Genomic DNA, 17138 nt, shown 5'->3' with positions numbered 1-17138 from the left:
CAAAAGTGATAAAATTAATTTAAATTAATTCTTTGATTTTAATTTTTTTTTATAAGTCATGTGTTTGATCTTTTCCACACATAAATTATTCTTTGACTTCTTTGATTATTATTATTTGAGTTTCTTATTATTTTATTTTTTCTTCCATTCTTTAGTGTAAAAATAAGAGAAATAAAAAGAAAGGAGCGTGAATGAAAAATATAATATACATTTATCGATTTGGTTATTATCGGTTTAGGTTCGGTTATTAACCATAGACAAAAAAGAAAGAATTCATTCAAAACATGAAAAAAGTGATAACAATCCATTCAAAACAAAAAATAGTAGGAATGACTGACATTACAAAACTTTTGACCATTGAATTTACTATGAATAAAACTTCAAAATTCATTATCTTGGCCTAGAAGGAAGAGATAGTGACATTTTCAATCCCACAAAGAATTGTATAGACACTCATATACATGAAACCAATAAGATAAATGCTCTCACCTTGGACATTTTTGCTTTCATAAGTAAATTATAAATAAGTTTTGATGAAAACATCTATAAGATCTTTAAAATTATTTATAAAAATAATATATTATGTATGTTTAATAATAAAATATATGTATATAGTTAATTAGTTCGGTTCGGTTATTTCTTCGGTTTTTTCGAACAAAACCCTTACCAGCCCAAATGTTATCGATTTTTAAAAATCTAAAACCAAACCAAATCAAACCCAAATAAAATCGGTTTATTTAATCAATGAAGCTCAACGTGCTCCAATTGTGTGGAAACTTCTTTGCACTCTTTTTTGTTTCAACTTCAATAATTCTATTGGATATTTTTTCTGGATGAAGAATAAAGGCAGATAATAAAAGGGGTAATACTAATACAAAAAGAAGGGCATAGCGTATAAATAGCCTTTGATAAACAAACCCCAACGATAAGTATTTTGCATTTGCCGCCAAATATGGGGCCGACTACATACATCTCTTTAATCAAACAAACAAAAACTCAAAAATGTGTCATTGGATCCTTCAATTATTTCTTTTAACCTCTGAATCTCATTCTTCAGGTAATTAAGGCATAAACACATCTCTCAAGCAAATGAATAATTAATATATATATTCATGATCGTGTCTTATATATACTTAAATTTCTTAATAAGTTGTTGTTGCTGTAATATACACCACAAATATAATAAATATTACAGATGAAAATTACACCAACAATTGTGTCTTTTCTTGCATGTTTCATTTTAAAGAATTAACAGATTTTGTTGAAATAAGAAATTTATGGTTGTTAATTGATGTAACGAAACTAGATCCAGCAAAGAAATAATTCATGAATAATAAATGGTTGCAATTTATTAGTAGTATATCTATGTTCACTTTCTTGTTTTCTTTTTTTCAGTTGGGATTAGTTCCATCATGTTGAACAGCAATTTAAGTTGCATAATATATTGACAATATTTATGTCCTGCCAGGCAAATTAAAGACATGTATTTGGTATAAAACTTGCAAGAATAATGAAAGGGACTTCCTTTGTTTGGGATAATTGAATGATCTATCACGTGAGGTAACAAGCCCTTCCGTTATCGCGGTTGCCATTTTTGGCAAAACTATGATCGTAGTTGGTTATGATTCGTGGAGGAAAATAAGGCATTCTGTAATTAATTAGCTGCAAAATCAGGGAATTGTATGGCTGGAAAACCTTGTATGGATGGTGCAGTACTCCTGCATGGAGAACTGGATGTGCAGATTATAGAAGCCAAGTCACTTCCAAACATGGACATGGCATGCTGTTCAAAGTTTAGCCCATTTGGATCTACGCGAAAGGTTAAGAACAAGGATCCAGGGAAATCAGGAACTCGTAAAATAATAGATACTAGTGACCCTTATGTGTCTGTTGTTATAGGTGGGGCAAAAGTAGCTCGAACAACAGTGATTCGCAATGATGAAAACCCATCATGGAATGAGCATGTTCGTATACCAGTTGCTCACACTGTTGACAAAGTTGAGTTTTTTGTCAAGGATAATGATGGGGTAGGAGCTGAACTGATTGGAAAGGTGGAGATACCAGCTGATAAAATTCTTGCAGGTAAAGAAATAAGTAGTTGGTTCCCCATTCTTGGACATTCCGGGGATCCTCTGAAAACTGGTGCTCAATTGCATCTGTCAATCCAATACAAGCCAGTTGCGGAGAATCCTTTATATAGAAATGGTGTTGGACGTGATGCGAATAGTGTAGGAGTACCTCATACCTATTTTCCACTACGAAGAGGTGGAAATGTTACTCTTTATCAGGATGCTCATGTGCCTGATGCAACACTTCCAAAAATTTTGCTAGATGATGGGAAGGTTTTTAGTCATAACAAATGCTGGGAAGATATATGTCATGCCATGCTGGAGGCTAAGTATCTAATATATGTTGTTGGTTGGTCTGTATATCATCCTATACGGCTAGTAAGAGAACCTACAAGGCCGTTGCCTTCGGCAGGGGAAAGAACACTAGGAGATTTGCTCAAGTACAAGTCGCAAGAAGGAGTTCGTGTGATTTTGCTCATTTGGGATGATAAAACTTCAAATGATGATCTCTTCCTCAAAACGGTAATATAATGGACTATACAAAACTGTTAATGGGATTTCTAATGACAATCCTTTCGCAGTCGCTATTTGGTAAGCATCATAATATTGGTCTAATTGTCTTATGAGCTCGAATGCAGGAAGGTGTAATGCAGACTCACGACGAAGAGACCAGAAAGTTTTTTAAACACTCAAGTGTACACTGTGTGCTTTGTCCTCGTTCCGCCAGCAGTAAGCTTAGTATTCTCAAGAGACAGGTTTATACTTTTTTTTAAAATTCTTAGGGGAAAGTAGAGGGGAACATATATGCCAGATGAATTCTAATTGCATGATTATTTAATATTTGAAAAAGTTGTAAAGTTTGAACAAGCAAGTAGTTTTACTATCTTCTAGCATAATTCAGCCAAGGGGATCTGTTGATCAAAGGATCACTTGATTTCATTGGTTAATCAAAGGATCACTTGATTCTGCAGATTGTTGGAAACCTTTTTACACATCATCAGAAATGTGTGCTTGTTGACACAGCAGCACCTCAGAATGAACGGAAAATCACTGCTTTTGTTGGTGGCCTGGATCTATGTGACGGCCGCTATGATACTCCTGAGCATAGATTGTTTAGCGATCTCGATACTGTCTTTGGAAATGATGTTCATAATCCTACATTCACAGTAAGCTATTAATTTGGATATCTTGAAGTTTCTGTGATGAAGTTTTATTCAAGACATCAGAGTACTTCAGAAACCTAAAATGTTTCTATATGAAATAGTTTACAAGGAACAGTAGGTGGATCTAGGATTTAAATTCTATGGGTTCAATGTTTAAGGTTCTTATATTTTTACTACCATCATCGAGAAACACAGTATTTTTTACGTTCTTGTCTGGATATTGAATTATCTTTTCTTTCATATACCCTTCTGGTATGGTAGATGTATCATTGTATCTCTTACATATATACAGACTACTTCAGGTGGCCCAAGAGAACCATGGCATGATCTACACTGTAAAATTGATGGACCTGCTGCTTATGATGTTTTAACAAACTTTGAGCAAAGATTTAACAAGGCTATGAAATGGCTCAAACTAAGAAAAGTCAAACAAGGGTCTGATACATTGCTTAAGTTAGATCGAATAGCAGCAATTCGTATGCCTTCCGCCGGGCCAGATGGTGACCTTGCGGTCCGTGTCACAAATGAACAAGATCCTGAGAGTTGGAATGTGCAGGTATTAGACATATTTCTTATTTTATGATGTTGCTTCTCTGTCAATCATTAAAAGTTCGCTGTAACCATTTCTTGTGCGCACTCTTTCCAGGTATTTAGATCAATTGATTCAGGATCAGTAAAAGGATTTCCAAAAGACATTAAGGAAGCAGAGGCACAGGTATAATAACTAAACATTTTGGAAACCTGAGTTCTGTATATTCCTAGTTTCAGATAGTTCTGGCTGGTAGATGCTGTGTGCAAAATCAAGTCAGAAAGTGAAAGTTGAACATGTTTCCATTTGCAGAATCTTGTCAGTGGAAAAAACTTGAAGATAGAAAGAAGCATACATTTGGCTTATGTGAAAGCAATTCGATCTGCCCAGCACTTTGTATACGTCGAGAATCAGTATTTTCTTGGATCTTCTTATAGCTGGCCATCATACCGCAATGCAGGTATGCAAGTGTTCTCAACTCAATTTCAACTATTGCTCATTAAAAATTCTAGCTGATAGCTAGTCTAACTTAGACCCCTTTCTCATTTCTACTTTTGCTAGTGATTACAACAAGCTTAATCATGCATATAGACAGCTGAATGTTTAAGTTGCATTAAGGTGTGTAGAAGACAAGGTGTGGATAATAACTTGTGTGTTATTCCATTATGTAAGATGCATATATACAGATACAATATGCTCTAATTAACGAAACTACATAAGGAAAGAATCGAAATATATTCTACATATCCCTACATATTTGTTGCTATGTACACTACACCCAAAGGTGTCTACATTCATTATGTAACACCCCCACCTCAAGGTGGAGCATAAATGTTAGTCATGCCCAGCTTGTTACAAAGGTAATCAACTCGAGTCCCATTCAATGCTTTTGTGAACAAATCAGCTAGTTGCTCTCCTGTCTTCACATAGCCGGTGGAAATTAGGCTTTCCTGAATCTTCTCATGAATAAAATGTCAGTTAACATCAATATGTTTAGTTCTTTCATGATACACTGGATTCGAGGTAATATGGAGAGCAACTTAATTATCACACCAGAGTTTTGTTGGTATATGATACTTTAACCCAATTTCAGTTAAAAGATGATGTATCCACATAATTTCACACGTAGGCTGTGTCATAGCTCTATATTGAGATTCTGCACTGGATCGAGATACAACACTTTGCTTCTCACTCCTCCATGATACCAAGTTCCCTCCAACAAAGACACAATAGCATGTAGTAGATCTTCTATCAATTTTGGATCCAACCCAATCGACATTTGCAAATCACTCGATACGATTATGATTGTGATTGCTATATAATATGCCAAGTCCAAGCACTCCTTTCAAGTAACATAGAATCTGTTCCAAAGCTGTCTAGTGTTTGATCATAGGTGCATACATGAACTGACTAACAACACTTACTGCAAAAGCAATATATGGACGAGTCACAGTAAGGTAGTTTAACTTTCCAACTAACCTTCTGTGTCTCTCTAGATCATCAAAATGATCGTCATTATCTTTCCTAAAATGAACATTAGGAACCATTGGAGTACTACAAGTTTTGGCTGCCAACATTCCAGTGTCTGGAAGCAGGTCAAGAATATACTTTCTCGAAGATAGAAAATTTCCCTTCTTGCTTCTATTCACTTCTACTCCCAAAAAGTACTTCAACTGGACCAAGTCCTTTGTAACCTAGTGTGCAGGAAAGATTTTGAGGGAAGAGATCCCAAAATAATCACTTCTTGTGATGACAATGTCATCAACATATACAACAAGGAGGATAATGCCAATTGTTGATTGCCGATAGAAGACTGAGCGATCACATTTGCTCATTTTCAGCCCAAAATCCTGAACTACCTCACTTAACTTGCCAAACCAAGATCGGTGACTCTATTTCAAACCATACAAAGACTTTTTCATATGACAGATTTTTCAACACTCCCCCTGGGCAACAAAATCGGGTGGTTGCTCCATATACACTTCCTCTTGAAGATCACCATGAAGAAATGCATATTTGATAACTAACTGATGTATATGCCAATTCTCTGAAGAAGCTAGAGAAATGAACAAGCGAACAGGAGTAAGTTTGGCCACACGAGAAAAGGTGTTTGAATAATCCACCCCATAAGTATGAACATAACCTTTAGCCACAAGTCTGGCCTTAAGTCTTGCCACTCAACCATCTAGATTCACTTTAACTGTCAATACCCACTTACATCCCACTAGTTTCTTTCCGTTAGGTAGATCCACCAAATTCCATGTGTGATTTTCCTCTAAGGCATGTATTTCCTCAAGCATCGCATTAGACCATCCAGGATGATTCAAAGCCTCCTTCACTATTTTGGGTACAAAGATGGAGTCTAGGGAAGCAATCAAAGATCTAGATGAAGAGGATAAGTGATCATAGGAAACGAAATCAACAATAAAATATATGGATTTGCAAGTCCTTGTATCTTTGCAAAGAGCAATAGAAAGGTCAAGAGTTTCCCGAGGATGAGGTGGAGGAAGATCTAAAGGACATGAATCATTATTCTCTTGACTCCTTAAGTAAACTTGAGTAATTGGCAGCCTGGCTATCATAGATGGAGCAGGTAATGAAGCACAGTACATGATTAGTGCTCAATAGAAGGACCGAAAGATGGATGAACACTATCATTTGGTGGTACCGTCGAAACACGGGTAACTTGATAGACTAACCATTCATCTTCCTCCCCTCACTTGTAGAATTAAGAGGTGCATTGAAGAATGTTGTAGTCTCTGAAAACACCACATCATTAGATACCAAATATCTTCCAAATTCAGTAGAATAATATAGATAACCTTTCTAGAGATGAGAATAGCCTAGAAAAACACACTTTAGTGCTTTGGGATCCAACTTTGTAACAGATGATCGAACATCTCAAAATAACATGTGCTTCCAAACACCTTAGATTCAATTGGAAATATTGACTTGTTTGGAAAAAGAACACTGTAGGGGATATTACCACACTAGATGGCATATGATTGATTAGAAAACAAGTTGTAGAAACCACAGCTGCCCAAAACTGTTTAGGAACTTTTATTTGAAACAAAAGTGCCCGAGCTGTCTCAAGTAGATGTTTATTCTTCCTCTCAGCAACTCCGTTTTGAGAAGGCGTATCGACACATGAAGGCTGATGAAGATTACCATGTTTTCTCATGTATGACTGAAACAATTCTAACATGTATTCTTTGGCATTGTTACTTCTCAAAATACGTACATAAGCATTGAATTGAGTTTTGATTTCAGCATAGAAGGCACAAAAATGAGTGAACACTTCAACGACCCTTCATAAAATAAAACCAAGTCATTCAAGAGAAATCATCCACAACAGTGACAAAATAGTTGTGCCCAGTTTTGGAGACAACCAGACATGGTCCCCAAACATCAAAGTGAACTAACTCAAAAGCGGACTCAGCCAACTTACTAACCCTTGGACCTACTGAGCTGCAATGATGTTTTGTAAATCGACATGGCTCACATTCCAATGAAGAAATGTTCTGAAGCTAAGGACAAACCTTTTTCAACAAAGGTAAAGAAGGATATCCCAATTGACAATATGCTTCAAATGGAGACACGATACCAAAACGTGCAACCAATTGAGGTTCATATTCATCAAGGATGTAGAGAACATCATCTATATGTTCTGTACCAATAACTTGATTTGTTGTAAGATCACAAAACATACAATGATTTGGAAAGAATGAGATATAACAATTGAGGTCTTTAGTAAGTCTACTGAAAGATATCAAATTAAGGGTTCGGTAAACTCAATATAGATGACAGAGTAATGGAAGAGGTTGTCTTAACCGTCCCAGATCCGACAATATTACAAGTTGAACCATCAGCTACCTTAACAGGATAACATGTTTTATGTGATTGAAAGGTAGAAAATATTTTAGAATTTCCTGTCATATGATCAATGGCACCCGAATCAATAACCCGCTTATTTAAGAGGAGACAAGACAAGTTTTACTTGACTCAGAAAGGATAGTAACTGAAATAGATTCAGTTACTGATTTCTGATATTGCAAGAACTTATCAAACTCCTCCATTAAAACCAAAATTGTTTGACCAGATAATTGACCAGATGTAATGACAAGATCAAGATTAACTGCTTGAGTCATTTTCCAACTAAATGATATTACGTGGTAAAATAACAATATCTTTAAATAAATAAAGTTGGACCACCAGAAGTTAATAACCAGCAGATTAATCCCAGAGGTCAAAGAACAATCACTTAGCTTAAAAATGAAATTTGAAAGCACACTACCACCCACTTGATAAATTCAATGTGCAAACAAGATTGACGAGTTGAAAAGGAGAACAAATCTGACACCGAACTCTTAACGATAAAACAGAAGCTTCCCCAAGAATGTTATCAAGCAGCCTAATAACAGAGAAAATAAACTGATTGAAATTAAAGAACCTAGGAAGAATTTGGGACCGTCAAAGCTTTCACAAATCGAGATTACCGAAACAGATACTATCAGGTCCTGGTAAGAAATGTCGCGACTGTGCCCAAAACGAAATCAGATCCAATTTCCGGATTGTTGGAAAATCAGACCCACACGTGCCACCTCAGCAAATTGCTGGAAAATCTATTACCGATGCATGAGACTCCGTCTCTTCCTCGCTGACCACAAAAAAATTGTATATTTTTAAATTTATTTTGCTAATCTGGGAAGACAATCCACCCTAGGTAGAAGGTGACCACTTAATCACAACTTGCAAATGCCCCAAAGTGCCTCCGGTGAATATTCCAATTAACACCGGCAAACAGATCTACCATGACTCTGATACCACGTAGAAGACAAGGTGTGGAGAATAACTTGTGTATTATTCCATTATGTAAGATGCATATATACAGATACAATGAGCTCTAATTAAGGAAACTAAATAAGAAAAGAATCAAAATATATTCTATCTTATCCCTACATATTTGTTGCTATGTACACTACACCCAAAGTTGTCTACATTCATTATGTAACAGAAAAATTATATTGATAGAGCCGAGCCGGCAATATAAATCTGTCATATTCTTTTTCAAACTAGGTTGTTCACAAGCATGACAAGAGTTTGTTATATACTAGTAACGAAAAAAGGTATTATATGTCCGTGTAGGGGATAAATGTGAGATTTAAAGAACCACTAGTTTTAGAAAAACACATAATTTTCCTTGAAATAAAGTTTTTTGGGTATAGAACCAAGGGGATTTGGAGCAGAATGTATATAAAGGCTTCACATTGCCGATTCCAGCTAGTTTGGGATTGTCTATTGACTGTTAGAAGAAAGGTAAGAGTTTGTCAACAAATTAACAGAAAACTTGTAGCTTTGAAGTATAAGTGGAAAGAAATAAATGTTGAAGGGAAGTTCTAACTTGACTAACAAGTTTTAGGTACTTCTGCGTATTTAAGGATGTCTTGTCAAAACTCATACTTGTATACGCATCCAATGTTATGTAAGACATGTGGTGAGGAAATTCTTATGTTCTGTAAATGAAAATGCAATGCATAATTTTTAAGGAAAGCAATATCTAATGAAGCAAGATAAGGAAGCTGATATACATCTGTACATACTTAAACTGGTGCCCCTAGCACTCAAAAATTGGCACAAGTATGACAAATGCATGAGCATGTGCATGACGAGTTCTCGAATAAAGGAGATTAGTGACATACTGGAGAAGTCTTTGCATGTAGAGGTCTTTTACAAGTATAACAGACGTAGACATTTGATGATATGTACGATAATGAGGCAGAAATATTTCCAAAATGCTATACAAATGATGAGCAGGAGTTCCAAAAGCCAACTACAAACTAAGAGCTTTTAACAATAGATTCAAATTTTCAAATACAATCCATAGTTAAGTTGCAAATAAATGAACATTTTAGAATATTTAACAAGAAAAAATGAATTTCATAGCTTACTTAAATGCAATATATAACATTCGGTACTATATCTTTCTAACAGGAGCTAATAATCTAGTCCCTATGGAAATTGCTCTGAAAATTGCAAGAAAAATCGCAGCAAATGAACCTTTTGCAGCATACATTGTGGTTCCAATGTGGCCTGAAGGTGTCCCAACCAGTAAAGCAGTGCAAGAAATTCTCTTCTGGCAGGTTTGAATGAACTATACTTATTTGTTTTATGAAAAAATTTCCTCCTCTAGTTTGCATATCGACAATTTACGTTACCTACTGATATTCATATTTAGGTATGAAAGTTGATTCATGGATAAAAAGCTACAAAGAGACAGTATTACATGAAATGTTTTTTAGCTCAAAGCTCTACCTTGGTTGTCTAATGGTCATGCCGAACTGATAGTACATAAATCATAATGCCTCATCAATTCTGATTTTTATCTAATAAAATTGTTATTCTGGAATTGCAATGATTACAGAGCCAAACAATGTCTATGATGTACAAAGTTGTGGCAGAGGCTCTTGAAAAGGCAGGCCTTTCTCAGTATTTTCATCCTCAGGATTACTTGAACTTCTACTGCCTAGGGAAACGTGAAGTAAAGCCTGTAAATCAGAAAACTAGTGCACATAACCAGGACCGTTTACTGGTACAGTTATGCTTAAATTACATGGACTATTAATATATCGATAATAAATGTCGCATCCTTGTAGTAAGTATAGAACAATAACAATGTCTCTTATTTATTTGCTATGATCCTTGGGATCTTGAGGTCAACAATGACCTTGTAAATTAGCAGTTTCTACCATTGAACCGGAGCGTTTGAGAAGGTAAGAAATTGTAACATTTTAGTACACCTGACTTTACAGGGATTGGCTCAAAAGTTTGGGAGATTTATGATCTATGTACACTCAAAAGGAATGATAGTAGATGATGAATATGTCTTGATGGGTTCCGCAAATATCAATCAAAGATCTTTGAGTGGTTCAAGGGACACAGAAATTGCTATGGGAGCTTATCAACCAAATTACACATGGGCAAGAAAGGATCGCCATCCAAATGGCCAGGTTTGGGATACAATTTATTTCTTTCACTACAAATACCATACACATCCGAAGAACGCTATAGTTGATAAGTATTTTGAACTAATAGCATGTAGTACACTAGTTGGATGACTAAACTAGTCGAATTAATTGTTTTTAAGTATAGTAACTGAGCATGTTAAGGGGCTAATGAGAAACGAGAGCTTCATATATATGAGCATGAGTTAATTTCTATACACTTACCAGTATGAAACAAATTATGCTATCATGCCATTTAAAAGATAACTAGAGGCAATAACATAATGAGTGAAATTAGTAACTGCAAAACAAAGGCAAGTTAAATTGCACTTATAAGTGAAATTTTAGGACTATAACCACAAAGTGAATGGAAACATATTCCAGGTGTATGGTTATCGGATGTCTCTGTGGTCTGAGCATCTTGGATCAGTGGAGAACACATTCATGGAGCCTCAGACCGTGGAATGTGTTAGACGCGTAAATGAGATGGCTAGATACAACTGGAATGCATTTTCAGGAGATGAGTACAAGAAGATGAAAGGGCACTTGATGCAATATCCAATTCAGGTTAGCAAAAATGGAGAAGTCACAAATCTGCCTGGCTTTGAATGCTTCCCTGATGTGGGTGGTAAGATTCTAGGGGCACCCACAAATCTTCCTGATGCTCTTACCACTTAACACGCACACATTATCAAATGTGTTGTGCTTAGTCAGGCCAGTGAGATTCGGATACCGGATGCCTAAAAACAAAAATAGAAATAATGCATTATGCTTTTGGACTTTTTACAATAGAAGCTAAGCAAGGAAGATATATAAGAGAACTTCAAATACAAGTCATTGAAGTTATCTATTAATTTTGGTTGAATGATTAATATGAAGAGATTGTTTATCAGAAACTTTATGTACAAATTTGTACAAATTTACTTCTTTCTTAAACAGCACAAAATGTTTCCATAAAATATAATGTTTCTTTTGTTTCCTACAAATTTGTACAATGTGCATGCTAGGTGTTAAGAAAATGTTGACAAATCCTTCTAAAACTTTGTAGAGTTGATGTAATATTAAGCTCTTCTTTTACCATTAGGAACATCATCCTATCAATTATACTACTCCATCCATTCCATATTAGTTGATCATTATAATAAAAATAGTTATCTCATATTAGTTGTCCGTCTAACTAAATCAAGAAAGCATTAATTATTATTTTTATATTACTCTTGCAATTAATTTTTTCGACAGTGTTCACATTTGTTTGTAAAATTTCCAAGAAGGTTTTTAGGGGTGAATTAGTAAAATAATCTTCTTGTTTATGATTTCTTAAGCATTGTGAAAAATAAAAAGTGATAAACTAGTATGGGATGGAGGAGTAGGAATTAAGTGAATAAATGACCAACAAATTAATCATAAATAAATCACTAATCATCATATATTATTAAGAATGAGAAGCTCCAAAATGGAAAGTTATTCATTTACAGAAGTGACCGCTTTCTAGTGTAGTTGGTACCGCCCTTGTTCACTTGAGTATGCAAGGAATACCTTCGATGGAATTTGATTTTTCCTAAATATATCCTAACTTTGTCTTCTGATGATCGATTCAACCTTGATCAAAAAGAGATTATGAAAATACTGTTTTTGCCCTTCAATTAAGCACAATTTTTGTAATATTTTTGTCCAAAAATATAAATATACATATGAATCAAATAAAAAAAAATTAAAAATAAAAAGTTACTTTATGAAAAATGCGGAACATTAAGATGGTTAGATTAGAGAGACTTTTGAATTTCCAAGAACCATATAAGCTTAATTACAACAATTAATTTGTTGAGTAATGGTAAATGACTGTTCTGTTTTATCACATTCAAAATCGTAACATTACAAATTATAATTATTAATCACTTATTAAACAAACAGAATTGGTATAAATGTAATGACATATTCCTTTAGTCCAAGGAAGACTAACCATACCTATTTATATGTCGTTATTACTAAAAATAAATATTTCTTAATACTTGTCATTTCACAAAAATCAATGCATGAATGACATTATTTTTCTGATTTTACCCTTGAGAGTTCTTAACCTTGAAAATATGTATTTGACCAACATAGAAAAACTAAGTAAACAATTCATGTCCATTGGTCAAATTTATTCATGTTCATTGATTGAAAACATGACTTTAAGAGAACACTAAATAAGGGTACAATGATAAACTTACTTTGTTTCTTTTAAAATGTGGACATATAAATAGAAACAAAGGGAGTATATGTATGTTGGGTTTAAGCAATGTGTGAATGAGAAATAAGAATGAATCAGAAATTAGGAAATGTGGGGGAACCAATTTGGAGGAAATATGAAAAGTAATTTCTCTCATATTGGTAGAAGAAAGGAAAAAAATTATTCTTATATTAGGAAATACTTCCTTTATCTCTTAATAGATTAACTAGAAGGTGACCCCCTCGCGCCTTCGTCGCTCGCTCGCTCGGCCTCGGCTCTGACAAATGATTGACTTCCGAACATACACCTATTTTCCCAAAAGATACAAACGTTCTGAACAAACATAGGTGCGCGCACACTTGCTGTTCAAACTTGCTGCAATTGGCAATAAATAGCGAGACTTCTCTCATTTCAAACACTAAAATTTTTCTCTCTTCTACATACATTTTCTTACAAATAAAATTATCGATCAACTGAGTCTCTGTGTGTGCTCTCATTACTAATTTTTGAGTTCGCTGAAATTATTAAAGTTTGAGGTACTACTACTTCTTTAGTAGTTAATCGGTTTTATCTTGGGAGGAATAAATCTTCAACCTCGGGTACTTGAGGGATTAAATTTCTTAAGGATACACAGTGGGTTCTGTGGACTCGGATTATTTATTTTCTGTCTTTCTATTTCATCTTTTTTGTCTTACTAACCTGAATATAGGAGCTAACGAGCTTAAGAAATTTAATATATATTTGTTTCTGTATTTGAGGTTTCTGGAGATTAAAACCTCTCTGGTTGTCTACTCTGTTTGAATTTAAGATTCATTTGATTATTCATTATAAAACTATAAGAACTTCATCGTTAAATCAGAAACAGGTTGTATAAAAATTTATTCTTTATTGTTAGTATTTCATATACTAAATTGCCTGCCATTTGTGACAGAAAAATGACTAATTAAAGTCAAGTTAATGTTGGAACAATGAGTGTTACAGCAACATCGGTTGCACACAATAGTTCAACTGCCGCTCTTGCACCGACTGAGAAACTTGAAAAGTTTTCTGGAGTCAACTTCAAGAGATGACAACAAAAGATGTTCTTCTATCTGACTACGTTGAGTCTGCAGAGGTTCATTGGTGAAAATGTTCCTATTCTGTCGGATGAAACTCCGAATGAAGAACGATTCTTGGTAACAGAAACATGGAAGCACTTAGATTTTTTGTGCAAAAACTCTATTCTGAGTGGCCTGCAAGATGATTTGTACAATGTGTACAGTAATATGAAGACCACAAAAGAATTCTGGGATGCTTTTGAAAAGATGTACAAAACAGAGGATGCTGAATGAAGAAGTTCATTGTGACAATGTTTTTGAACTATAAGATGATAGACAGTAAGACTGTCGTCACCCAAGTTCAGGAGTTGCAGGTCCATAATTCATGATCTCCTTGCCAAATGTATAATTTTATATAATACCTATGTTGAACATATTAAGTTTGTTATTAATACTCAGATAATCTTTAATGTAGGATTCTTTGTGAATGATGCTTTTCAAGTGGCGTCCAATATTGAGAAGTTACCTTCGCTGTAGAGGGACTTCAAAACCTACTTGAAACATAAACGCAAAGATATGACTATTGAAGATCTCATGGCAAGGCTAAGAATAAAAAAGGATAACAAGGCCACAAAAAATAGGTCACGTGGTAATTCAGTAATATCTGAAGCAAATGTTATTGAAGAAGATCCCACAAAGTCAAGGAAAAGAAAGAAAGCATCTGGATCGAAGAACAATCCTCCTAAGAAGTTCACTGGAAATTGCTTCAATTGTGAGAAACGTGGTCATATGACTATTGAATGTCGGGTTCCTAAGAAGGATCAAACAAATTTGGCTGAATCCAATGAAGAGATGGATGATCTCTGTGCAATACTTTCAGAATGTAACTTGGTTGGAAATCCAAGAGAATGGTGGATAGATTTTGGTGTCTCATGTCATGTTTGTGCCAACAAAGAATTATTTGCATCATATGCTCCATCCCCAAAAGACGAGAAGTTGTTTATGGCGAACGCCGCTGCTACAAAGGTGGAAGGAATTGACAAGATTTACTTAAAGACCTTGGGCAAGGTTATGACTTTGAATAGAGTCTTGTATGTTTCGAAATTGTGAAAGAACTTAGTTTCTATACCAGTTCTAACTAAGAACGAATTCAAATGTATATCTGTTTCTGACAATGTTGTAGTGAGTAAGAATGAAATGTATGTGGGAAAAGATTACCTCACTGAGGGCCTCTTCAAACTCAATGTAATTGCAGGTTATATGAATAAAGATTCTGCTTCTTAATTGCTTGAGTCAAAATATTTATGACATGAACGTTTGAGACATATCAATTACAAAACCTTGCAAAAACTGATTAACTTAAATGTTTTGCCTAACTTTGAGTGCAATAAATCAAAATGTCAAGTATATGTTGAATCTAAGTATGCTAAGAATCCTTATAAATCTATTGAAGGAATTCATACCCCTTAGAACTGATTCACACTGACATTTGTGACATGAAGTCAACACTATTTTGTGGTGGAAAAAAGTATTTCATAACTTTTATTGACAATTGCACTAGATACTGTTATGTCTATTTTTAAATGGTAAGGATGAAGCAATAAATTTATTTAGGCAATATAAAACTGAAGTTGAAAATCAGTTGGATAAAAAGATAAAAATAAAGAGGTGGAGAATATGAATCTCCATTTGCAAAAATATGTTTGGAAAATGGAACCATCCATCAAACTACTGCTCCTTACTCTCCTCAATCTAATGGAATTGCGGAAAGGAAAAACCAAACTTTAAAGAAAATGATGAATGCCTTACTTATAAGTTCAGGTTTACCATAAAACTTGTAGGGGAAAGCTATCCTTACAACAAATCGAATGCTCAATAGAGTGCCTAACAAAAAGACATATGTTATTCTATATGAGAAATGGAAAGGTAGAAAACCCAACTTGAAATATTTCAAAGTGTGGAGTGTCTAGCCAAAATCCAAGTTTCTATACCTAAGAGGGTCAAAATAGGATCCAAGACTGTGGACTGTGTATTCATTGGATATGCCACAAACAGTAATGCATGTTGATATTTGGTTCATAAGTCCAAACATCCGGATATACATGATAATACGGTAATTGAATCAGATAATGCTGAATTCTTTAAACATATCTATTCGTATAAAACTAGACTCGAGTTATGTAGTGGAGGGTCTAAACGACCTCAAGAAGAACCAAAAGAAAATGTACCTAATGAAGAGTGTCCAAGGCATAGTAAACGTCAAAGGACATCTACTTCATTTAGATCTGATTTTGTTACATTCCTTTTTGAAAATGAGACTCAAACATTCAAGGATGCTATGTTGTCTACAGACTCAACCTTTTGGAAAGAGGCTGTCAATAGTGAGATTGATTCAATCTTAATCAATCATACTTGAGAGTTGGTTGATCTTCCTCCAGGAAACAAACTTTTGGGTTCGAAATGGATTTTCGAAAGGAAAATGAAAGATAATGGAACTATTAACAAATACAAAGCAAAGACTTGTTTTCAAAGGCTATAGACAGAAATAAGGTCTTGATTATTTTGATACATACTCGCTAGTGACTAGGGTTACATTAATTCAGATGTTAATTTCCCTAGCTGCAGTATACGGTCTTGAAATCCATCAAATGGATGTAAAAAGCGCCTTCTTGAATGAAGAGTTGGATGAAGAGATTTACTTGGAACAACATAAGGGCTTCGTAGTTCCTGGTAAAGAAAAGAAAGTGTGCAAATTTGTTAAGTCACTCTATGGACTAAGAAAAATACCGAAACAATGGCATGTAAAGTTTAATCAAACCATGTTGGCAAATGGATTTAAGATCAATGAATATGATAAATGTGTTTGAATTAAAGACATTCCAAATCAAAAGGTCATTGTATGCCTAAATGTGGATGATATATTGATAATGAGCAACAACATTGCTAATGTAAAAGCTACTAAACATGTGCTCACTAGTAAGTTTGATATGAAAGATCTAGGAGTTGTCGATTTGATGTTGGGAATTAAGATTCATAAAACTCCTCATAGTCTAGCATTGTCTCAATCTCATTGTATTCGAAAGGTACTTGAATTTCAAAAGGGAAAATACACCAATTGATGTGAACC

General features: G+C 34.5%; 1 protein-coding gene across 4 annotated transcripts; it reads left to right on the top strand.

The window, feature by feature from the left end:
• The first annotated feature begins 1639 nt into the window (after positions 1 to 1639).
• LOC102589082 (phospholipase D delta-like) lies at positions 1640 to 11492 on the top strand. Of its 4 annotated transcripts, none has more exons than XM_015306330.1 (10): positions 1640 to 2591; positions 2708 to 2824; positions 3041 to 3235; positions 3525 to 3788; positions 3879 to 3947; positions 4074 to 4221; positions 9753 to 9901; positions 10183 to 10324; positions 10554 to 10768; positions 11147 to 11492. In XM_015306330.1, exons 1-10 carry the CDS (start codon positions 1683 to 1685, stop codon positions 11438 to 11440), a joined length of 2502 nt encoding a protein of 833 aa, XP_015161816.1. In that variant the 5' UTR covers positions 1640 to 1682; the 3' UTR covers positions 11441 to 11492. The 4 variants fall into 4 exon arrangements, with proteins under 4 accessions (XP_015161816.1, XP_015161815.1, XP_006341816.1 ...); XM_015306329.1 differs by having other exon boundaries at positions 10183 to 10342; XM_006341754.1 differs by having other exon boundaries at positions 10183 to 10350; positions 10571 to 10768.
• Positions 11493 to 17138: the final 5646 nt, after the last annotated feature.

Source organism: Solanum tuberosum, unplaced genomic scaffold (genome assembly GCF_000226075.1).
Source record: "Solanum tuberosum cultivar DM 1-3 516 R44 unplaced genomic scaffold, SolTub_3.0 scf00028, whole genome shotgun sequence".
NCBI classification, from domain to species: domain Eukaryota; kingdom Viridiplantae; phylum Streptophyta; class Magnoliopsida; order Solanales; family Solanaceae; genus Solanum; species Solanum tuberosum.
The sequence above is the reverse complement of the archived record's forward strand: the minus strand, read 5'-3'. Positions and strand labels throughout refer to the sequence as shown.

What these genes read in the sequence shown, in the direction of transcription:
- LOC102589082 (XM_015306329.1), top strand. Translation starts at nt 1,683, where the DNA reads ATGGCTGGAAAACCTTGTATGGATGGTGCAGTACTCCTGCATGGAGAA. An exon ending in TTCATAATCCTACATTCACA is followed by an intron (nt 3,236 to 3,524) that starts GTAAGCTATTAA and finishes ACATATATACAG; the next exon opens with ACTACTTCAGGTGGCCCAAG. An exon ending in TAGTGCACATAACCAGGACC is followed by an intron (nt 10,343 to 10,553) that starts GTTTACTGGTAC and finishes GTAACATTTTAG; the next exon opens with TACACCTGACTTTACAGGGA.